This window comes from Rhipicephalus sanguineus, chromosome 8 (assembly GCF_013339695.2).
Source record: "Rhipicephalus sanguineus isolate Rsan-2018 chromosome 8, BIME_Rsan_1.4, whole genome shotgun sequence".
NCBI lineage: Eukaryota > Metazoa > Arthropoda > Arachnida > Ixodida > Ixodidae > Rhipicephalus > Rhipicephalus sanguineus.
Genome location: NC_051183.1, coordinates 46,018,101 through 46,042,912, shown reverse-complemented (window position 1 = coordinate 46,042,912; position 24,812 = coordinate 46,018,101). Strand labels below are relative to the sequence as shown.

The 24,812-nt window shown below is 43.9% G+C and overlaps 2 protein-coding genes across 2 annotated transcripts in view; both read right to left on the bottom strand.

The window, feature by feature from the left end:
- Nucleotides 1-24,812, bottom strand: part of LOC119401806 (atlastin-2) — a 470,696-nt gene that overhangs the window by 111,113 nt on the left and 334,771 nt on the right. The window contains exons 2-3 of the mRNA XM_049418144.1: nucleotides 22,234-22,356; nucleotides 22,014-22,178 (exon numbers count right to left, since the gene is read on the bottom strand). Of these exons, the coding sequence (XP_049274101.1) occupies nucleotides 22,014-22,178; nucleotides 22,234-22,356 (288 nt within the window). The remainder of the gene's footprint in view (nucleotides 1-22,013; nucleotides 22,179-22,233; nucleotides 22,357-24,812) is intronic.
- The window catches only part of LOC125759445 (atlastin-3-like), a 186,606-nt gene that overhangs the window by 151,546 nt on the left and 10,248 nt on the right, over nucleotides 1-24,812 (bottom strand). The window lies entirely within an intron of this gene.

The following is a 24,812-nucleotide window of genomic DNA, read 5'->3' as shown; positions in this document are numbered from 1 at the left end:
CCAGAAACCTTCTTTATAAATCCATCTAGCGTGTACACATCATTTAATTACCAATACTTCTTGTACATACTTGCAGCTCTTGGGAATTTTTGATCTTGCCTTTGCCCAAGATGCAACTTCGTGCACCGATCGCTTTTTGCGGAAGTAATCGCGTGGGCATATTTTTATGGTATCCTAGACGACCACACGTAAACAACCTGGAGGCGATACTCCTTTCCTAATGCATCTAAATTTTTTATTTTGGTTGTGAGTATGTTGCTTCGGATTTAATAATTTCATCTGGAAAAAGTTATCTAAAAAATTGCAGCGGCCACTGTTTATTTTACACAAAATAAGATAATATTTTCCTTCCTCCAAACATGTTTATAGTACACATATGATACGGTATCCCATGTAACTTGGATGAAATAACGCTTATCATGTGTGCAACCATCTCATAGAAGGAGATTCGAGCCACTTTGAAATTTCAGTGACCGTAGCTTCAATACTGACAATTGGTCGAGCTGTTACGGATTAATTAATATGAAAACGGTCAGACGGAAAGAGTGATGAAAAAGCTAAAAACACACGAACACAACTGCTTGCCTTCCTGCGCTTTTTAGTATTTTTCTCTTTTCCCGTCACGCCGTTTTCATGGCAATGTAACGAATTCAACAGTCAACATAAAATCTGGACAAACTGTGAGAAGGTATTTTATTTATCATAATTCAGGGCTCATCATTGCTAGCTGCAAACTGCGGCTGGTTACAAACGTTGTTGAAATCCAGCGGCCGTGACACTACCTTCCCTTTTTATTTTATGTCTCGTTTTTTTCTAGTTCCCACCTTTCTGCCCGCGGCACCTTTGTCATCGGTTCCGGTTGTTTCCGAACGCTGTCGCGTTACGGTGGTGTGCGTTGCCCCGCAATGCCATGTGGTACTGATGTTGGTTGCCGTGAAAAGCACGTGTATCCCTTTTATTGAAAGAGTTGGGTTGCCTGTGGTCATTTGCGGAATGGGGCACAGACTCAAACTTACCTCAGCAAAACATGCGGAGTCAAAAAAGTGCAGAAAAGCGGCTGTTGGGCGACGACAAGATTTCATTGCAAACAAATATACATGGCAGCAAGCACACACGTTGCGACCCACTCACAGGGACAAAGTTAAGGTGGGTCGCTTTTGACAGCTATACGGTAGACAACGACAAAAAAAAAAAAAGAAAGGGGGCGGAGGGGGTAAACGCTTTCTTTATACTCCGTTTCTGTTTTCTTCCTATTTTTATATTGTTTTGTTACGCCTCCAGCTTGTGAGCCCACATTTTGGCTTGCCTGTCTACTTCCAGTCTGTGCAGACCATAAAACCTTTGGTTTTGGTCTTTTGATGTTAGCCGCTGTACAGCGCTCAAGCTACATACGTATGTATGTAGCTTGAGTTCATCCCCGCCATCTCGTGGTTTTGTTTCTTGAGGTAAAGAAAACTTCAGTTGTGGCCTATTATTGTCAGCTTCATTCTTCGAGATATATTGGTCACTCCAGTAATCGGCCTCATATATACATCAGTTTGATGTGATTGCCGTGTTAAGAACTGTCAAGAAATTTGCAAGCCACTTCTGATGAATATATACTTCCGCATCCTTTTCAACAAAGTTACGAGGAGTGCGTCACTATATTTGTAGAATCCGCTAGTATCAAGCATCCGAAGCTGAATTACTTTTCGGCACAGTATCATGTATCAGGCAACATGAAAAAGATTCAACGTATGTTTTTACATGCACTTTCTGTGTATAAGAACATGAACGTGTATTGTCAGATGTTTCAAATAAATACCTATTAAGCATTTTCAGCTAAGAAAGCTCAAAGGTGCTTAAGGAAGGTCACGGGAATCAATATGTTAAAATAACAAACGATGCATTCATTGCACACATATAAATATAACAACCACTTTTTCATACATTCAGCGCCCTATAATGTTGCTACGCGCATGGTGTAATATTCTTTAAGACACAGAGCTAAAACTTAGTCCCGAAAAAAAATGCCAGGAGCTCGGCACGTACACGGAAACTTAAGTGGCTATTTAACCAGATTACGCGAACGGACTCAACTGAATGCATGATATGTCATAACTGCAATAGATGAGATAAAAAAAAACCGCTAAGAACAGCTGAGTGAGATCGCTGTTGTGACGACCACCAACTAAATTGCTGCGGCTGCTGCCCCAACGGAGCCGCCGGCACCCGTTCCCCTTCCCCGCCCCGTCGCTCTGCAGCGGCCGCAACTGCAACTATATGGGCCAACACGAGCTCTCTCATAGAAAGCCGCCCCACGCGGCAGGCCGTACCGTGCGCGTTTACACCCAGCGGCCGTGGTAAGCCCTTGCCTTCCTTTGGGTTCTCCATGGGTGTAGCTATAGAAAACGTAGTAAAATACTTTAGTGCATATTGGCAAAACATTCTAGCATCTGTGAAAAGCTTTGTGATTGCTTATTTATGCTGAAATAGTCCCGGAGTTTTAAATAGTGGGAGGGTATGACAAGATAAATTGCCTAGAAGGGTTGCAAAGTGGCGTAAGAAACGTAGGTCAAAGATATACATTCTATTTGTTCCCTACAATGCAAAATATCGCGTGCTTTTTCGTTCTAGTCACTATAGCTGACAACTAACGCGGATAGACACATCTGAGATATATAAAAAATGGGCAGATTCCACGCGTTGTGGGAATCGGTTTCGTGCGAAGCACTCAGAGAGTACTTTTAAGCTGCATTTCTGGGCTTGAGCCAAGCGTTGCGAGGTGAATCGACGTGTTTTTGCAAGTGTAGTAGTTGTGTGGACATCGTGGGTTTACCAGGCACTTCGACAACACTGGCGTTTGAACGCGAACTTGTGGTCTGACGTAACGTCAGCACACTCTTTAGAACACATACGTCAGTATTATTGAAACGAAGTGCACATTAAGGTGCGACGATGCGAATATCATCCGCAACATCCCGTGGCTATTCTTTCGAGGTCGAGCAACCTTCGAATATAGGTTCCTGAATCATTGGAGTACAAATGTGATGTTCATTAGGCTGCTATAAAAGCGGAGCCAACACTGGAAGCACAATTGACGTTAACTTGAGATGACGCCTGTATCGCAGGAGTATATATGTAGTGGTTATAGTTTCGTTATAAAATTAGGTAGCCAGCACTACAACCACAATTTTCATTAGACCGTCATTACGCCTGCATGAGGTGTTTTTCCAAAGCAGTTTCCAAAGCAGTTCCAAAGCAAACCTGGCGTGGCTGAGTGATAGAATACCAGACAGCCACGCAGAATGCCTGGGTTCTATTCCAGCTGGGGTCCTCATTTTTATTCATTGAATTCGTCGGCTCAACGTTGCCGATGTCGGTTGACGTACGCGACGCGATCTTTACGTTGTTCATGTCATGACCAGAAAGTCATATTCGTCAAACCCTCTTACCCTCCCATGCCAACTTTGGTCTACATCAATTTAAGAGGCGATCACGACAGCACCAAGAGTAGATAGATAGATAGATAGATAGATAGATAGATAGATAGATAGATAGATAGATAGATAGATAGATAGATAGATAGATAGATAGATAGATAGATAGATAGATAGATAGATAGATAGATAGATAGATAGATAGATAGATAGATAGATAGATAGATAGATAGATAGATAGATAGATAGATAGATATAATAATTGGAGATTATGGCAGGATAGCATAGATAATTGGAGATTATGGCAGGTGGCGGTGCTCGCAGCTGATTCTAGATGCGGTCACTTCGGCGGTCTTGAGCCGACTGAGTAACATTGAGTAAACGAAACATCCACCATCCAGGTGGCAAGAAACGGAAAGGAGGACAAGGCGCGGTCGCTTCGCTGCGTCGAAAGGAGCCAAGTGCAGCTGAACGTTCGGAGCTGCCTTCTCCTCATAACCTCCTTGCAACGCGGCACGTCAGCGTCACGTGCAACCACGTACGGCTGGGTCGCATATTCTCTTTTGTATTCATAGAAGTTTAGCTGCTTACGGAAATATTCATGGACATATCCCAGGCGGATCCGCTGCTGTCAGAGCTAGCGTGCATACAAGTTGCATGATGGATCAAATGGGGTATACAGGGGGGAAATGCGAAGCCGTACACCACCCAAAAGAACAAGATTTCAAAGGACAGAAAAAGCGAAACCCGGCGTCCCTCGTAAATTGAAAAAGCAGACGCGTTACACCAAAAACTTGGGCTTAGAGGGACTCGTGGGGTCCTGACTCATAGCCACTGTGAAACAATAGCGGAACTTTATTATGTGCTTACGGTGCGACTATATATTCCAGGGGTCTCAAACTCACCTAAGCGAGTAGGCCCGCAGTCCCACAATGTAGTCCCGCAAGGGCCGGGGCGGTGAAGAAGGTAGAAGCGAAGAGGGACGGGTGGTTGTACATATCGTCAGCAAAGCTTGCCATTTGAAAGAAAACCTTTCTTATATCTCATAAACGGGCCACTTCTGAAGGAGAGTTGTGTCGATACCGATCTCTAAGATGACAAAAATGTGGGTGCCGATTCTGGAATATAGTTTTTGTTTCACAGTAATGTTTCAACTCATGGTGACCAAATGGGGTATCTCACAAAAACAATGCTTTAGACCACTGACGTCTTTGTAGCTCATGAAGATACTTAGGAAAATAAAAAAGATATGTTGGACAAAGGTAGTCATGTGCGGGCCTCGGGACGCGTGTTTGAGATCCCTGATAAATACCATGAACACTACTAATTAGATGCCGTTTTATAACATGCCTAGAATGTCCAACACGAGTCAGTTCTTATTCTTTCCGAGGCAGGACTTGTAACGAATGCTCTTATGATAGCTCCAAAATTTCCTTCTGAGATATTGCACCTTGCCCCTACTTCTACTGCACATTTCACACGCGTATCTCAGCCACCGATGTTTCCTGCCAAGTCGAAACATGTAAATGATGCTTCCGGCCAAAGTGAATTAAATAGTTTTACTATTTGTTGGTAAAACGGATTACCAACATGCATAAGCCTACGCTCGTTAAGTAAACAAACCGAGTACAGAGATGGGACAAGAAAGCTGATATAAACACATGAATACACAGATTGAAAGCCCCCCTCCCGCTACATTGACTGCGCCTTTTGTATATATATATATATATATATATATATATATATATATATATATATATATATATATATATATATATATATATATATATATGTTTGTGTGTGTGTGTGACTGTGTGTGTGTGTGTGTGTGGGTGTGGCTGTGTTTTTGTGAGTGTTTGTTTGACGTTTTTAAAGCGTTTGTTGCTCAATTCGAATACTGCTACAACAAACCTCAATCCAGTTGGCCTTCGTTGAAACGCGCTGGTACTTCAAGAAATGTTCGTCTCATGCGCCGACGTTTGCTTTCTTAATGGAATCAACGTGATCGCATATACTCTACTATACAAGCCACCTCACTAGTCTGTTCGCTCGTTCACTGATACGAGGAAGTCTTTCTTTTGCTACAATGACTGGGTTACGTTACTCCACTGCGACACTGTTCCTCATATTGACAATGACCTATTTTACAATTTCGTCAAAATCATGGAAACAATAATGCATGGTAATGTTAAATGTGTCTCGCAAAACAGCACACCCTGCTGTCAAAACCCTGCTGCAAAACAGCATACCCTGTCATCAACCGATCGAACAACGCAGGCTTCTGTCCTGTAGTAATTGGATGTTTCTGCTTATTTGTGATGCTGATCTTGCAAGAAACTGTTTTCTTCAAGACGTCGTTTTGAAGGAAGCCTAGGCGCTCGCTACGCAGAGCTTTCGAAGGTAATTACTGTAGTAATACCAATTCAACGGTAGAAAAAAGTGGGCTATGTAGTAATTAATTAAATGAGGGGACATAACTCAAGCTGCAACATAATGTGCGCAGGAGATTAGATGACAGTAAACACCGAAACCTCATTTAGCATACAATCGAGATCGTATAGCTGAAACATAATTAGGACAAGTAACGAGGGGACTAATTGTCCTGCCTGTATATAGTTCATATGCAGCAATTTGACATTAAATAAATGAATAGAGTACAAAATTATGACATTACAAATTAAATTTTATTGTTTTTGGGTTACCATAACCAGAGTTTGATTAGCGATACGACTTAATGGTGGATTTTGCCATATGATCGACCACCTTGAGTTATAAAACTGCAACTACATATACCTACCTGGAAATTATACTTTGGAGATCAAAGCCGAAATAATGCTGTTGGGAGAGATCTTGTAAAAGAGCGCCGTGTAAGGGACGCCAGCTGCTAGAAAGGAAGAGGAAGAAAGCATTGCATGGGCGGAACGTGGAAGTAAGCAGCAATCCGTTGCAACGACTTACGTAAGAGGCCTGCAATACGACAGCTCCTTGGACGCAAGCTTTTACGACGGTATGGGGCAGGCATTTGCACTCTTTTTCCCAAGGACTACATGAATGATTATTGATATGGTTCATGTTGGTAGCCCGAGAAGAGAAGTTATGTTATTCTCTGACAACTGTGTTTTATTTTTTATCCATTTATTTGTTTACTCCGACTCATGGTGTTTATAATACCCTCATAACGAAGCTGAGCAATATAAAGGATTGGTGCAAATAGTGAGGAATGGCACTATACACGAGTAAATTCATCAAGCTTCCCGTTTCTCACAAAAAGAAAATAAATTTAAAACTGCCGTTTTCATATACATTGCTGCTGGAGTCCTCACCAGTAGAAGTTAGTTTTCGCACACGTCTCCGTGTGACCCACCGCTAATCTGTGTCGAAATGTCCGTTTAGTAAAATTCGATAATCTTCATCCTGCAGGCTTTGTTTTGTCGCACGACAGCTCAGTACAGCTTCCACTAATATCAAACTACATCGCTATACTACTCTTGTAGGGCCAAGACTGGAGTACGCATACATTGTCCGGGACGCACAATTCCTGTTTGATAGAACTAATGAAGTACAACCGTTAGAAATACGATTGCGTCAGAACCAGAACAGCCAGTTTTTTTGCGTCACCTTATTAACTGAAATTTGGAGTTGTCTATTAAAGGCTGACACCTTGGAGGCGCGACATGCGATTTGAACGTCATCAACATGGATGGAGTGCATGACTGGGGGAGGTAGAAAACACAGGTAATGTTAGGCAGCCCGATGAGGAAGAGAGGCTAAGAGAGGCAACCAGTCTAGAACATTGTGTGTACGCCTAGGCTATTTACTGACAGAGGAGTCGCCCGATGTTAAAACAATTCGTCAGAAAATAAGGCTGGGTTGATTCGCAAACGTTTCGCATTCGCAACACATGCCCGGTAATTAAATTATCCCTATCCTTCAAAAGGAAATGTGCAATTTCCTCTGTGATAAGTTATGGGCCAGAAACATGAATAAAGAAACTACTGCAAGCGACGGAAAAAAAAACATTGCGAATGGTACCACAAGATCTCGTGAAGTGTACATATAAACAAGGTGGACACGCACGCCTTCACTGTTAATCTCAAAGGGGTACTGACACCTTTTTTCGAAGGTGAGTTTTCTCCACCTTACAAATCTCATGTATGGAGAGATGGCTCTGAACAAGCGTGGAGCTCAGCAATTGCTGATAAGATATTTTATTTGTATATTAAAATCAATTTTTCCATGGCGCACCTGCCAATATCGACACTAGCTGGACGTCAGGCTACAGTACTAACTCTGGTGACTTCATGCGGCAGTCTGGCTAGTTGTGTTGACGTAAGGTACCAAATCTTCCAAGATGGCCGCTTGTGCGTCACCAAAACCTTCGAAAGGACTGCTTTTGCGTCACCAACGGAGCCACGGTGCGGAGTGGCCGAGGCAACGTCACTATATGTCGTGCGAGCACGTGAAAAGAAGCTCATACCGTGTTGTGACGTCAGGGTACAGTAGGAACCGAAACTATCTCTTATAAGCATAGAACAATTATATTTTCAGGGTGCACTCGCGCTTAGTACTACCTTTTCTAGGCTCTTGAGGTCTTGGCCTTTCATTTGACCCAGAAAAACGACAACTGAAAAATTCCGTGTCAGTACCCCTTCAAGAGAACATTGTAACGACAAGGAATTGTCCATGAAAACCTTTCACGTGTGTCCGTTGCGTCGATAAAAACACGAGCAATTAAAGATACAAGCACACCATAGGAACACAATACGTAAAAAAAGGTGGTTGATCCCTCTTTCATAGGAATCGGTATAACACGAAAGTGAAACGCGTCGTCACGGTAGTTGATCGCTTACATTGCATTTGCATATACGAGCTTGTATAATGTATATTGCTGTTTGACAGATGTATCACCGCCTGATGTGGACGCACTCACGTTGACGCCTAGTGGCACATCTCCGTACCGACGACTAACGCCCATGATCATGATTTAACCCTTGCGGTAGCCGAAGTTCTTAACATATACCTGGACACCGCAAATGGTGAATCCCGCGAAAATATGGCATCAACAAGCACAGAATAAGCACAGACACTCAATATACACTCCTTGAAAGTTTCGTGAAACGCGAATAGAAAAGCCACGCGCGTCGTGTCTTCCCTCTAGCCTGGCAGTTAATTCTCACAGGTCGAGCGGTGAACGCGGTGCGACAGCCAGGCGAGCGCCGGAGAGCTATTTTTCGATATGGATGGACGCTATGAGCGAGGCTTGGGCTAAGGCCACTACCTCGCGGTGTGTTAAACGACATTGCACTACTATTGGAAACACGCCGAATGGGACGGTCACAACAACGGCACGTTTTCTTTTTGAGCCTGGGGGCACTCATGTAACCACGCCGTTATAAAGTGGACGCTCATAGCATCCGTCCATCTAATAGCATTGTGAAAGGAAAGTGTCAAAGATAAAAGGCGGGTTCATTTAGCCTCCGTTATGTGTTTGGCGGTAGCTTAGTGGGCTAAACGCCCGCCAGCGATCGTCGCGGACCGAGAGGTCATGGGTTCGACTGCTGTCAACGGAACTTTATCTTACAGTTTTTCTTTCTTTCACATTTGATGACGTTCATTTTGCGGACGTATTTACATGACGGAAGTACGTCATAAAAATCTTGGTGGACCCCGGCATAAAACACCTTCGTGGTAAAAAGGAAGGTCAGTAGCAAAGGCTCGATTAGAATAGATAACCAAATTTTGTTGACACGTAATAGCAGTGGACAAGTGTCCTTATATGAGGTGAGCGAATCCAATGGGGAAGCACGGGGCTACTGCTTGTTCGTTGCGGTACCTACACCTATTATTCTGAAGTAATTAATTTACTAGAACTAGCAAGCTGCGCTGTTGAGATTTTTACTACTTCCACAAGGTAAAATTATCCTTGTGGAAGGAAACTATCCTTGTAGTGTATGAGCACTCGCGCCACACATTCAGCACCTGAAAGGGTGTAAAGGATACAGTGCTGCAAATAAAATGTTGGGTTCGATTTATCACAAAAACTTCTTACGCTGAAAGCATTCTTGCGGGAGTATTTGGGCGAATCCTGGCGCTGGATATATTAGTGATGTCAGTCCACCAATGGCAAAGAAGTACCGTGTATTTGGCCCATGAAATAAGTTGCAGATGCTATAGAGTTTCAACACTTCGATAGCGTTGATTAACTGCTCATAACGAATTGGGCATCGAACGTGTGTCTGTAATTAATCTGACGTTTTTGGGTAGAAAAGTGGCTGCGCTAATGATTAATTCCAGTCAACTCCATCTCAGAATTTAAAGAGAAAATGAAAACTATTAGGTCCGTGATACTTAGCGCGCCAAATCTGGTCCAATATTATCGACCAACATCAACGGCTCAGCAGATATTGGGTCATTGCTGGCAAAATTGGGCCGTGATTGGGCCTCGCACAGCCGCCGTAAAACCAAGCCGAGCCCAGCATATCGTGCTGCCTAGGTACGTTGTCTTAGTATCTCTGCCGCACTTTCCACGTAGGTCACCAAACACCTTAAGAATTCGATCACTGATATAAATGACTCAAATATCCACTACCTTGACAGCAACAACGTTTGGCTTCTGGGAAAAATGATCATTTTCTCAAACGGTAACCTTCAGCGGAACGGCATTCGTAGAACGGAGATTTCTTTGCTCTCGTGCCATTTGATTGTCGAAACAATCGAAAATAACCTTGTTGTGGCTTACAAGTTGTTCATGATTGTATATTTGCATATTGGATCAGGTTGCTAATGGTTCAGTTTTACATAAAGAAAGAAACAGCACTCTGAATATAAGAAATATTCCCGAAAGTGTACAAACGCGACATATTTTTAGCTCTTATGTGTTTTTATTAACACTCATATTTTCTGTACAACAGATGCGCGAAGTACTAAAAAACTGCAAAGGAAATGGCATCAACAACAAGTTACTAGTTTTTTCATTCATCGCCCCCATGCTGCGATTGGATCAAGATATATTGAAGAAAAACAGATTAACTACTGATTGAATGAGTATGCTGCTCACAATATCCTTCAGATTCAGATAAAATCCTGCAGATATTTTGTTGGGGTGGCCCAATGGTAATCAGAACAGGTCATCATAACATGTTACAGGCTATTCTGTTGCACATATGACATCACAAAATGGTACATTCGCTGCGTTGAATTTCCCTTAGTGCGTCCTCCACTTCCTTCTGCATGCGTTCTAATTTCTTATTAAACTTCTTACTCATTTTCCCCGTTTCTTCTTCCATTGCTCTCTCGTAAACTAGTTCTGCAAGCATTCTTTTGTGTCCTCGCAGCATCTTTTTTTCTCTCTTCCTTGTTTCCGCCTTTAGTTTTGCTAGCATTCGGTGGCTTTCCTTTTGCTCTTCCCTTTTCTGCTCCTCCAGCCTTTCCCTCTCTCGTTTCGCTTTTTCTTTCTGCTGCTTTGTGATGTTCTCGTCCTCTTCCTTGAAGAAGTGATCAAACAGTTCTTCAAGTTCCTGTAAACGCGAAACACAGATAAGACAGTTACAGTAAAACAGCCGCATACTTAATTTTTTCTTTGTGCTCTCTACGAACGGGAAGCAAATGTCTATAAAGAGCCAAGAGGCAAAAATAACAGATGCACGATAAAGCAATTCCGGTTCACCTTTAGAAGCAGAAAAACAGTTTTCCTTCACAGGAATAATTATGCGAAAAATTAGCTAGACAACCTTTGATTCTTGCGCCAGGTGATCCGCAAAAAGGCTGTAATTCCATACGATACGACTAATGACATCAAGTGTATCACGAACTGACTGTTTTATTAACTTAATGCTTTTAGTGCTATTGTACAGAACTCTGTGGAGAGACAAGGGATCTAAACAGGGCGTTTCGCGTCAGCAGCCAAGCACCTTAACTACTACACTCCAAGAAAAAATTGAGTATTTGGAGAGCATTTCTGCCACACAACTATATCCGTCATGTACCTCGGGTACTTTCGTCGCGTTATCACCGCGGTCCCGGCACTTCCCGTTCACGAACGGTGCGCGCGTTACCAGTGTGACATAGCATTCTTAATAGGAAAGTGACGATAGCCGGGTTTTTATGAAAGGAAACGCTTGCAAGCCAGATTACGATTGTTGTTGTGTGGCAGAAATACTCCCGAAATACTCCACTTTTCCTTAGAAAGTAAGCCACACTCACAGATTTAGAAGGACTACTGCAGGAGTAGAGCAACTGTATTATTCTCGCCAGAGTTCTTTAACTCCGAGGGGGAGTAGTGCAGAGTTAGCCGCGGAACTTACTCTTTCCTTGAAGGCAGAGTAAAACAAACAGCGAACTCTCTGCTACTCAGATGGAGCTCACAATCTATGCAGTTTTTTGTCTTTTTTTTAAAGTTAGCCCTGGCAGAAAGAGTGATTCTATTCTTGGAGGGAGTTCACGCGCTCTATTCTGACCAGCACTGCTAAACTGTGCGAGGGAGTTGTGGCTCCTGCGTAGAAGGTATGCACTACATTTGAGAATCGTGACTCTACTCTAATGAGGGAGGTTATTCACTCTCGTTTAGCCAGAGTACCACAACTCTGTCGAGAGAGTGTGCCTACTCTGGGCAGTGGAGGGTTCGCCAGCACACCTGAAAAGGGAGTGAAATATGGGACGTGTTTACAACCGCGAAGAGTTGCAAGCACTCTCTTAATGTTGTGAATGCACCACTGTGGTGGTCTAGCCACTACTGAACCGTTTGTTTTCGTGAACAAAGTGACACTTTTTAAAATCGCAGTCTTCGACATTTTGACTCTTATATTTTACATTCTTTTTATTTCTTTTTTTACCCATAGTTTTCAATTTCATGTCACAAACATACATATTCAACACAGAAATTACAAACCAGAAGCATAACAATGATGGTGCTAATAAATCTCAACCTGTCGAAGATTTAAAACCGCTTCAATGAAACGAGGACATCTAACATATGCATCTATATTGGTGGTTCTTCCTGAACTCGATAGGTTTTGCCTAAATATATTGCATATTCGATGAATTACTCTCTAGCGGAACGACCTTCCAGATAAGCAATTTGCATCGCCATTCTCGTGTTTAATGTGATGTGCATGCATACCAGCATAATGATGTCATAAGGGGAACCTGTTGTGTATGTGGGAAGGAAGGGAATACCATAGAGAGTAACCGGTGATTCTTTCTTTAAAGTGCGTTGAAGAATGTCCCATAAAATGACTGCGTCCCAACAATCCAAAAATATGTGTTCTATCGTTTCTGGTATGCTGTATATTATACAATTGATACATTGTTAATTTTCAGCATAAATGGAGGTTCTAGCGGTTTAATTGCATTATAATGTAGCTGAAGTTCTTTCAGGCAAGAAATATATGTGCCTTTGCACTCAAATGCATAATACTGCGTTTTATGAAAAAGATGAACGGTGCAAAAAAGTGTGCTATTTGACATAATACAGAACGTACGCGCTGTCGCAACAGCGCGAACTTATCGGTATTTTCATTCGTTTTCTTTTCCGAAAAGAGTAATCGGTAATTTCTACTGTAAAAAAACTGTGTGTCTTTAGACACTTTTATAATTTTAGGATTACGCCAAGAAATATCACGCGAACAACACTCTTAGAATTTTTTTACACGCGAGCTTATAAACAGAATATTGAATCAACAAAACTGTATTTTATCAAATAAAACATTGTTATAGTTATGTGGTTCTCTAAATGTGGGGCTACCGCCAGAAATCTATACTCTTCAGGATAATGATACATTGCACTTCAAATGAGCAGAGGTGCCAGACAAAGGCTGACAAAGGCAGGCAAAGGCGGACAAAGGCCAGAAAAAAGCTGAGGTACCAGACACAGTTCGTTAATGCTGAATGAAAACACAAAACCAGATTGGTGATCCCGCCAGTAGGCATGACACTCCAAAGAAGTAGATGAGCTCTTCCCTTAGCAGGAAGCGAGCATATGCATTTGCATCCAAGGTGAAAATTTATGGTGCCGCAACATAGATGTGATTACCAGCGAAAGGTGTTTAAGATGCACATATCGTGCAAATATAATCGGCTCGCGTCGCGACACTCACATACATGCTTATGTTGACACAAAATTATTATTTAGAAACGACTGGCACCATTTCTTTATTGTCCGTGTGACACACGCTGAGAATTTCCTTCTTCGCGCAGGACACATTCATCGCGAACGGCGAGGTGATGCACAAACCGTATCTCTTCGTTCCGATGTGTCGGTGTAGGTCGCCAAACGAAATTCGTCAATGCAGTGTTCTAACGCGCGAATCTCATGTTTATATTAACGGATATGATGTCAAAAACCAGCAAAGCCGCCCCATTGCGCCGACAGAAGAAGGGCCGCTGTCACCGCACCTCTCATGCATCTGCTGCAGCTGCGCCAGCTTCTCTGACGATTGAACTCTCATCCCCCTTTTCGATGTCTTGGATAGACCTGTCTTAATCAATAATGAGGAAGAAGACGCAGAGACGGACAGAGGTAAACGGGACAGAGTTACTAGTGTTTAAAACAGCCCCTGTCCAAGACTTTGACATGAACGAACAAGCCCCAGTCATCGCCTTACACTCTAAGAAAAAATCGAGTATTTCGGGAGTATTTCTACCACACAACAATAATCGTAATCTGGCTTCCTCGCGTTTCCTTTCTTGAAAACCCGGCTCTCGTCACTTTCCTATCAAGGATGCTATGTCACGCTGATAACGCGCGCATCGTTGGTGACCGGGAAGTGCCGGGACCGCGGTGACAACGCGAGGAAAGTGCGCGAGGTGGATGACGATTATAGTTGTGTGGCAGAAATACTACCCAAATACATGATTTTTTCTTAGAGTGTACTCCCCCTTTTCCTCTACCAGTCTCAGTCGATGACGAACTATCAGCACACGCTTTCCCCCTCGTTTATTATTGCGATCGCAATGGTATCGACAGTCTCGACTGGTTTTTGCCGTCGCTGTCATGTCCCGTACGAAGTCCAAATTGATAAGATCCCCCCGCGCATTGAGTGTTCTACTGCGGGTAAATGCGCGCGAGCGGCGGCGACGAACACGGCCGAAGCAGAGATCAAAAGAGCTGTCTCATTTCCGTCGCTCGGAGGGTGCATGCCATAACATGACCCCGCTCGGGAGGCCTGACGTCGAAGCAGACAGGAAACGCCCCGCCCTTCTTTAAAGAGAATGAAAAGACGCGAGGGGGGGGGGGGTCGCGCGATCAGCAACTTTGAACATTGAATTTAAGGGCTCGGTTCTACAACAGCCGCGTGGGCGCGTTCTACAGCAGCCGCCGCAGAGAAGCCTCCGATCATGCAGCGCTTTATATCCATATGGGGTATTGGTGTACGTCCTCACCGTATAACTTAGTGATGACGTCATCAGCGACCGCACGACGGCGCGCACTGTTGTGGCGCTACTGGTGGTCGGCGCTGTCATGTATCCCTTTGGGAATTATGATGAGAACCAACAGACAATAATGCCCGGGAAACTACAGGAGATGTTATTTGCAGTAATTAGAATATAAATGTGAAGAAAGTAAAGTGGACGAAAAAATAACTTGCCGCAGGCAGGGACCGAACCGACGAACTTCGAATAACACGTCCGATGCTCTACCACTGAGCTACGGCGGCGGTCATCCTCCCGTCCACTTCATGGGGTATATATGTGCATTTCAACCTAGTATTAATGAGAACTAACAAACAATAATGCCAAGAAAAGTATAGGGGATGTTATTTGTAGCAAGTAGAATGTAGATGTGTAGAAAGTAAAGTGGAAGAAATGATAACTTGCCGCCAGCAGCGACCGAACCTGCGACCTTAGAATAATGCGCGCGATGCTCTACTACTGAGCTACGGCGGCGGTCTTCCTCCCGTCCACTTTATGGGGTATATATGTGCATTTAAACGTAGTATTAATTAGAACTAACAGACAATAATGCCAAGGAAAGTACAGAGGATGTTATTTGTAGTAATTAGAATATAAATGTGAAGACAGTAAAGTAGACGAAAAAATAACTTGCCGCTGGCAGGGACCGAACCTGCAACCTTCGAATAACGCGTCCGATGTTTCACTTCTAAGCTACGGCGGCGCTCAACCTCCCGTCCACTTTATGGGATATATATGTTCATTTAAACCTAGGAGTGTTAGTCAGCGCCGATCGCAGCCATGGCGGCGAGTGTGCACGGAACACTCTTTTTCTGCCTACTGGCGTCGCGTAGGACGGGATTTTTTTACGAACCGGCAGCTGACCAATAATCGCTCGCATACTACCGGAAGGCATCAAGTCCGCCAGAACCAGATCCTCGCTATGAATGAAGGAAAGGAGATAACTTTTTGAGGGCTCGTTAGTCTTCGTTAGACACAATATCATGAGAACCAACTGACAATAATGCCAAGGAAAGTACAGAGGATGTTATTTGCAGTAATTAGAATATAAATGTGAAGAAAGTAAAGTGGACGAAAAGATAACTTGCAGCCGGCTGGGACGCTGCTGGCGCCAGCAGGCGCGCTGTTGTGGCTGCACTCTGGGAAGATTTCGCCCAACCGGGTTAACTTAACATACACATAGATTTAAGCCTACTGGTGTTTTTTTGCACTTTACCTCTATTTAAACGCGACCACCGTGGCGAGGATTGAACCCACGTCGTCATTTTCAGCAGCGTGACAGCTTACGCGCTACGGTATGAAAGCAGGTAATTATAAAAGACGCTTTGCGTTGGTTGAACAAAAAGAAGACATAGCACTTGTGGCAGAGTTGTTGCTGTTATTGCACCAGATAAGAGCTCATAAACGTGCTGCAAGTCCCTCGGTGAACATGAGAGTGGCACAGATCGTAAATAAATGCAACAGATGAGCGCTTCTTGTGCCAGGTGCCCAACATTAACTGGAATGGTGGTCCTCGTCAAAGGCCGATTATGGTTGCAGTGTGTCCTATCGCTTTTATAACAGCGCAATAATCACTGAATGTACAAATATGACCCACAAAGCTATAGCTAAGGTATAGGTATCGTCGTTACTGTTCTCAGTTGTGTGCGCCTTCTCCAGAGGCAGATGAAGATAAAGTTCAGGGGAAGATCTGGCAAGGCCACACACTAGATCTTGTGAGATCTGGTATTGTATGGGACGTATCGGCAATTATATTTATTTATTTATTTACTTATTTATTTGTTTAATTATTTATTTGAAGTACCCTCAAGGTACATGCAGTACATTAGAGGTGGGGGGGGGGGGCAAGAACACTATGACTTATAACAAGAAGCAAAGTAAGAAGGAGAAAAACGCACAACAATCAATCGAGTACCGTACCAATGTACAATAAGAACAAAAAGTAAAGAATGTCACCGATTTAAACGTTGGTAAGACAAAATTTAAAGCTCAATTAGGTAAATCCATAAGAATGTGTAATAATAACAACAAGCAAGAACCGAAAAAAATTCCTCGCCCCTCTCACCCCCTTCCCCCAATTCGACTGTTGCAGTCATTTTAACTGGCACCATGTTAAAGCAATTTAAAATTCAATATCAGGAGGCACAAGCAAAGTGGGAAAATTTAAGGCCTCTTGTTGCGCCAAGAGAGGGTGCCTTTAAATTGCCAAGTACTACGCCGGTGGAATATAAAGGGCGCTCTCGCATAGAAAGGTACATCTGGGAAAAGGAAAGTAGCTCACGTAGATTTCGAGGAAGGCGTGCTGGCGAACTGATTACAGTGGTATTATTAGTGTCACAAATCTGTCTAGTTTCATGACGCAGACGTCCACGCATGTATTTGACAAAGTGCACGGCGACACTATTTACTGTTACATTAACAAGGCTTTCAACGTACTCACCCGCTCACTGTTGATGCATAACCTTCAACATACTGATGATGACCCGCATTTGTTAATCTCCTGCATGACAACTTCTTGATAGATCATGTTATGGCATAGCAAAGGCAGAACTTCCTTGGGCAAGACAACAAGCGTGTACCCTCAAGGTTCAGTATTAGGTCCACTCGCACTTTATTTTTGTTAATGATATTTCTTTCGTGATTCATATTTTCTTTGATATGCCGATGACATAAAAAAAGTCACAGTTTCGCCGCAAGGGCGATGCAATGAATGCGATAGCAAGGAAAGCGACCCGTGATGGACGCGCTGCAACTACCGTGCGTCCATCACTACCCGGCAGCTACTAGACAGTTTTAATCTCACGTACGTAGGGACTTCTCGTACGCAAACGTGAAAAGTACACGTACGTTATGTGCACGACATCTGAAATGCTTTTAGCTACACGTACGCGACGCGCGGTGAGAGCTACCACGTAGCTCCATCTGCTGAGAATCATGAACACTGCGGTATCTTGTTCGAGCGTCCGCGCGAGCAGACAGCGGAAGGGCAATGTCTTCCTGCGCAAATATAAGAAGAAGCGAGAGTGCTGGCCGACGCCTTTAAGTGCGACCGTCGCGCTCCTAGCGCCATCTCACTGGTAATGAAGAAACGCTTATAAGCGCCTCCGTCTCGGAGGACTGCAAACCCTAAAGGGTGTGTATATAACGCTCGCCGTTAGCTACCTATGGGATCTACGCTTTGTGGAGTAGTGCTTAGCACACCGCGCTGCGAATTGAGAGGTCGCTGGTTCGATTCCGCGCTTCGGAAGCATTTTTCTGATTTATTTTTCTTTGGGATATTGATCTATATATACATAATTATACATATACGCAGCATGACGACGGCAACGGCAAAAACCAGCCGAGACTGTCCATATAATTGCTTTCGCAATAAAATATTTGAAGAAATGCATCATTATTAGTAGTTGTAGTTGTGCAGTATTTGTGGTCGTGGCTTATCGTGGATTGTTGAAGCAGTATGGTTGCTTCTGGCTTCAGACAACCTGGTTTTATGAATATAAATGAAATAAGTATTAGACCTTGCCTTTATGAGAACATCCATGTATGCCCTTGACATCGCGCCGCCACCCAACTTTGGGAAGTCATTGAACACTTTCTTTGCCTCTGTCAGCTTCTCACGGTGAAACTCATACAGTTTGACCAGACTTCTTCGAGGCATCTGCACAGTTCAAAACCAGGTGTGCTTCAATCATTTGTACAACTCTGTTCGACATTTTCGCTTACATTTTTCATTTCAGACCTGTAATGCTTTCTTGCTTTGTCCATGGCAGCCACATTGGTAGCGTTTGCAGTCGCCTGGAGGAGCACAGCACATTAAAAGAACGTTCGCAGTAGTATCTGCGGTTACTCACCAGAAGCATGGACGCCGGCACCGGCAACTCCCTTCGTTTAAAGACTTCCACATAAGTCTGGAAGAGTAGGTGTCATTAGTAATGCAGATGGTGCATGAACAATAAGCCTGCTTACCCTGAACAAGGTCATTAGGTGCTCGCACGATAACTTTTTACCATTAATGCGCTTGACCAACAGATTTTCCGGTGCAAGGATGGAAGGAACTAGCTCAAGGAGCTTCTCCCGGAACTCTTCATTGATGTCTGCAAGACGACCATCGAACGACGGTTTGCGCACCACCTACAAGCAAGAGAAAATTCAGTGTGTGTGTTTTGGTTCGTTTAAAACCCTGTATTGAGAAAGCTATAATGGAGATGCGGCAGTATGAGGTGTAAACGAATGAAGATGCTTCCCAAAAGGCTTTAGTGATACCTGTTGATACACATCGATACCTACACATTTGCAGGACCAGTCGTTGCAATCAAATGTACACCAGCGAGAAAATAGCATGCAGGAACGAGTTAATAGTTTGTAAAAGTCTTTTCTGAGCGGGAGTAGTGGCTTCATAGAGACCGTCGTAAACCATCTTAGGGCGACTCATGCTGGTCACTAACATTTTGCGAGGTAGAGAGAGAATTAAACTTTATTGTCTGACCAGGCGCGTTCTCTTCGCCCAGAGGTGGGTGACGTCCTTATTCCAGGTAGCCATGGCTTGCAGCTGATGCCAGAGCCCTGTCCACCAGTCGGAGCTGGTCCTCAGGGTTTAGTGACGTCAGCAACGCCTCCCACTGGTCTTCCGCATTTTCTTGGATGCTCTGTTCGTCTATCGGCGGGATATTTGGGTTGTTTCGGCATCCCCATACCATGTGGTAAAGGGTGTTAGCACTCTCCAGGCAGTATCTGCAGTTCCTACTGAAGTTGCCGGGGTGCATTGCGTGGAGTAGTGTACCGTGTGGATAGGTGCCTGCCTGGAGCCTTCTCCAAGTCACTGCTTGCTCTCTAGTCAGCCTTTTGTGAGCAGGTGGATAGTGGCGTCGTTGCTTCCTGTAGTGCGCGAGTATTTCTGAATATTTCCTCGGTATTCGCTCCTCTGCGTTTCTGGAGTCCGATTATCGCTGCGGGGTAGCCCGGTGTGTGTGCTCTCGGGCTGCGGCATGCGCCGCTCGCTTCCCCGCTAGATTCATGCCCCGGTGTCCAGAGGATACTTGCGTCTTCGAAGTCGCACTGGAGGAGAACTTGAAGGGCTGATTTGCTAATTCTTCCTTTTAGGAATCTTTGACACACTTCTTGTGAATCTGTCACGGTGGTTACTGACGAAGAACTTGTACTGAGAGCTAATGCAATGCCCAGTTCCTCCGCGGTGGTTACATCATTTGCATTTGTCGAAGCAGCAGCGAGCTCTCCACCCGTTTCATCCACCACGCTGGCTACATATAGGTTTACTCCTCGGTATTTTGCAGCATCCGTGTATCGTACGCTCTCGTTGTTATAGCTCGCTAGCCTCTGCTATAACAATTGCGCTCGTGCTTGTCTTCGTCCCTTATCATGTTCCGGGTGCATGTTCCTAGGTATTGTACACACATGTATTTTATCCTTGATTTCATGGGGAATCGACTGGGGCAGGTGTGCTTCTTTTTCGACTGTGTAGCCAAGGTTCCTTAGAAGTGCTTGTCCCGTTTTTGTAAGCTTTAGTCTTTCCAGTTGGTTCACCTCTTGCGCTTCAATTAACTCTTCCCAGGTATTGTGAACCCCCATCTTGAGGAGTTTTGTCGTGGATGTGGTCGGCAATCACTAAAATTCTGCGAGGTAGTGAAGCAACCACTGAGCCATTAGGCATCATTTTGCGATGTAGCGATGTCAGCATTACGCATCAGCAGGAAAGTGCATACGTACTACATATCTGCTCTTATGCTATGGCGGGTGATGACGACGAATTATGCTGAACTTCATGTAATGGGTGAAAAGCTTTAAACCACGCACTCGTTACGCAGTTTACATGGTGTGACGCCTCATGTAATTTTAATATTCTGCAACGCAAAATCGACTTTGTTGACGTGATTGTACGCCCTACACGAGCCTTCATGGAGTCCTTCTACAAAGCAGTTTCAAGCACTGGTTTGTCTCTGTGGCAAAATGCCTAAGTGTAAGAAGAAAGCCAATTTTTGTTCCGGCTCCCAAACCTTCTCTTCTATTGTTCTCTAATTATGCGCGATAGCTGTAACGGACACCGGCGGTGGCGGCGGCGGACAATTGCGCTACCACATTCGGCTGTCATGTGCTAATCACACCTTACATTGCAATAGAGTCCAATTCTTTTCAAATGCACTCTGCAATAACGTTGCCAAGAGAATCGCTCTAATACCGAAATATTTGTTAGTTAACTGGTTATACCCAATTTCGTATTAAAATATTCTACATAATTTCAATAATAAGAACATTATAAGGGTATTACGTAGGAAACTAACAATATGATTAAGCGGCATGCGATACTGGAGGGTTTCGCAACTCTCGACCATCTGGTCGAAATTTCCACAAACCTAAACCTTCATTTGATAGCGCCCTTTGTGGATGTGTCTCTTCTCTCGTGTTTTTTCCTATGTTGCGCCTATGCTACGCCATCTGCTGTATTTTACCGTGCACGGACATCAGACAGTACACGTGCGTCCAGCACGTCGCTTCCATAGCAATGCAAAAGCCGCAGACGGAATCGAAGCCGTGACATTCGAGTGAGCATCACAGAATCGTAGCCAATGCGCCACCGCGGCGGTTTCAAGATTTTTAAAAATGTTATGTTTTATAGCAGAACAGTTGTCCATATTTCAGCTGCACGAATGCTTAGCTGCACAGAGCAATATATGGTGTTTTAGAGTTAAATCGATATTTCTAAAACTAACAGGACGTATATAGCGCACTTAGTATTAGCAATCACAGACGCGAAATGACAGACACTGCACATCATGAAAAAATGCTAGCCTTGATTTAGCACTACTGAAGCACACGATGCTTGGATAAAGATTGCACCTTCTCCCCCGGGTGGGGCAGCAGGAATCCGTCGATGTCCGAAAAGGAAGATAAGATGCTTTGCCGCAGCGTCTTCTGCTCTGTAGCTTGTTTTTCTGTTATCGCTAGACGACTTGCGATAAGCGACTTGCCACCACGGGAGCCAAATTCAAATTCATCTGGCCAGTTCCAGTCTCGAACCAGGAACAAGAGCTTCTGAAAGGGTCGCGTTTCATTTTCCTGCAATGGTACACGTAGTCAATTGTAGCCGTTGCGAAGATCAAGTTACGTTGATCTTGAAAATACCTTCTGCGCAAGCCTGCCGTAATCAGCGAAGAATTGGAGGTGCTGCAGATCGTCCTCTTTGATGTTGTTCATGACGTTGTAAATCTGCACAGAGCTGGTCATCATGGAGAGAGAGAATATCGTGACGCTCTCTTTCATGGTTGACTCGGAATCAAAGGTCCCTTGGGTGTCCATCAGCAAAATCGCCACCTCCTCACCATTCGAGTCGGTCATCTGGAAAAATGGGTGCAATTACTTACACAGCAGTGCTACTGCGCAACAGTCTTACCAAGAACGCTTTGTCCCAAAGTAGAATGCCCGTTGTCCCGCGTGTGCCGCCCGGGCGCCATTGAAAGCCACAGAGTGGGGCATCTGTGTCTTCCATCCAGTCGGATCGGCCATTGTTCTTCAGGTACCGCAGTAAGAAGCTTAGGAGAAAGGACTTTCCTTGTCGGTACGCCCCAGCAATAGATATCACGACGACCGGCCGATCTTTCACGTTGTCAGCCAAGAGAATGCGCTCGAGCTCACTTTCGTTGAACTCGACACTGTGGTTTTCCTTGACTCGCAAGATTTGCACTGGTTGTCCAGCCATCATGGAAATCACCATGCGTGGCCTGCAAAAACTGGGAGACAGGTAATTATCGCTTTATAAGTAAAGTTGTAAACTACCTTCTTTTAAATGCGAAGCATTTCTTAGCGAACTTCTGCGAGTTTGAGCGTATCTATCTATCTATCTATCTATCTATCTATCTATCTATCTATCTATCTATCTATCTATCTATCTATCTATCTATCTATCTATCTATCTATCTATCTATCTATCTATCTATCTATCTATCTATCTATCTATCTATGTAGCCGCCTACGACTGTGTGCTCTCCTGGCCGTTTCGTAATCGGATGTATACCAAAATTGGTATGGAATAATATGATCGTATTACGAACAGAAATGACAGGACATAACATGAAAATCATGACATGCATGTCATGAACAGCATTATTTACATTCCACGGCCTTGGGGCTCTTGCGGCCATTCCGTTAATTTCATATTTACCAAAACCGGTATGATGTGACAAGAGTTCATGGCGAACATAATGACAGGTCCTAACGTGCAAATCATGACACGCATGTCATGTGCGGCATGATTTACATGACATGGTCTCGGGTGCTCGCGGCTGTTTAAATGAATGGATATATACGAAAACTTGTATGACGAGACATTTCGACATGACGAGCATAATTGACACGTGGTAACATGAAAATGATGACACGCGTGTCATGCACGTCATGATTTACATGCCACGCTCATGACGCACTCGCGGCCGTTTCGCTAGGTTGATATACACCAAAATTGGTACTGCGCGATGTGACTGTATGAAAAATATGAAGAACAGGTGGTAACATAAAAACCATGACACGCATGTCATGTATGTCATGATTAACATGCAATGGTCATGGTGCATTCGCGGTCGTTTCGCTGGCTTGATATACACCAAAATTGGTATTGCGCGATGTGACTGTATGAAGAACATGAATAACAGGTGGTAACATGAAAACCATGACATGCATGTCATGTATGTCATGATTTACCTGCCATGCTCATGACGCACTCGCGGCCGTTTCGCTAGGTTGATATACACCAAAATTGGTATTGCGCGACGCGACTGTATGACGAACGTAAATTAGAGGGGGTAACATGAAAATCATGACACGCGTGTCATGCACGACATAATTTACATGCCACGCTCATGACGCACTCGCGGCCGTTTCGCTAGGTTGATATACACCACAATTAGTATTGCGCGATGTGACTGTATCAAGAACATGAATAACAGGTGGTAACATGAAAACCATGACATGCATGTCATGATTTACATGCCACGCTCATGGTGCATTCGTGGCCGTTTCGCTTGCTTGATATACACGAAAATTGGTATTGCGAGACGCGACTGTATGACGAACGTAAATTAGAGGTGGTAACATGAAAATCATGACACGCGTGTCATGCACGACATAATTTACATGCCACGCTCATGACGCACTCGCGGCCGTTTTTAAGTTAGAAATGAAACGTTGAGGTCGAATATTATCTCTACATCAATTTAGAAACCTGTCAACATTGGAAATAGTCAGTAAGATAAACAAAAGAGAAAATGAAAAGTCTGTAGCTTCTGCCGCTTCGTGGCTGACTAATACGGCGAGCGTGGTGTTACTAGTGGTTCGTATTATTGAGTTTCGAGCGGTTCTTCAGGATTTCCCTATGGAAAAACGCAAAATGTTTTTAACCTTCAACATCTATAGAGTATAATATGGTTATCAATATTTTAGCACTATTGTTTAACAGAAAACAGCTTCTTCATTCCATAAACGTATCATCCACAGCACATAAACGGCACCTTCATACATTAAATACAACACAGGGAAGAATGAACCGTTTAATATAATTCCTCGAAAACTGCATAGAACATCGTAACTGCACAAGAATGCTGCTTCAATATTCACTCTATGTGATAAGAATTAAGTGCATTTCGTATTCAGTTTTAACGCAACAGTGTGGGATACTCTTTTTGTAGAAAATTTCACAGTGAGGGCTTCGCGCTGCAGATTTTGCGCCTTTGGCAGCATGCGAGTTTTTATGGGTCAGCTGCCTCTTCGTGCGAAATCGCGTGCCATGTTACGTCCTCTGGCAAAAAAGTGTGTTCCACACTCGCTGCGCTAACTGGGTGTGGCGCTGCCTATGTTTCCCAGATATTGGGACTAAGCTCACCTAAATACCCCATGATGTTGAAGTGAGAGGGTCATCCGTCGTAGCTTATGTATTGGTTGAGCATCGGATGCGCAATTCGAAGACTGGGTTGAGGTTCC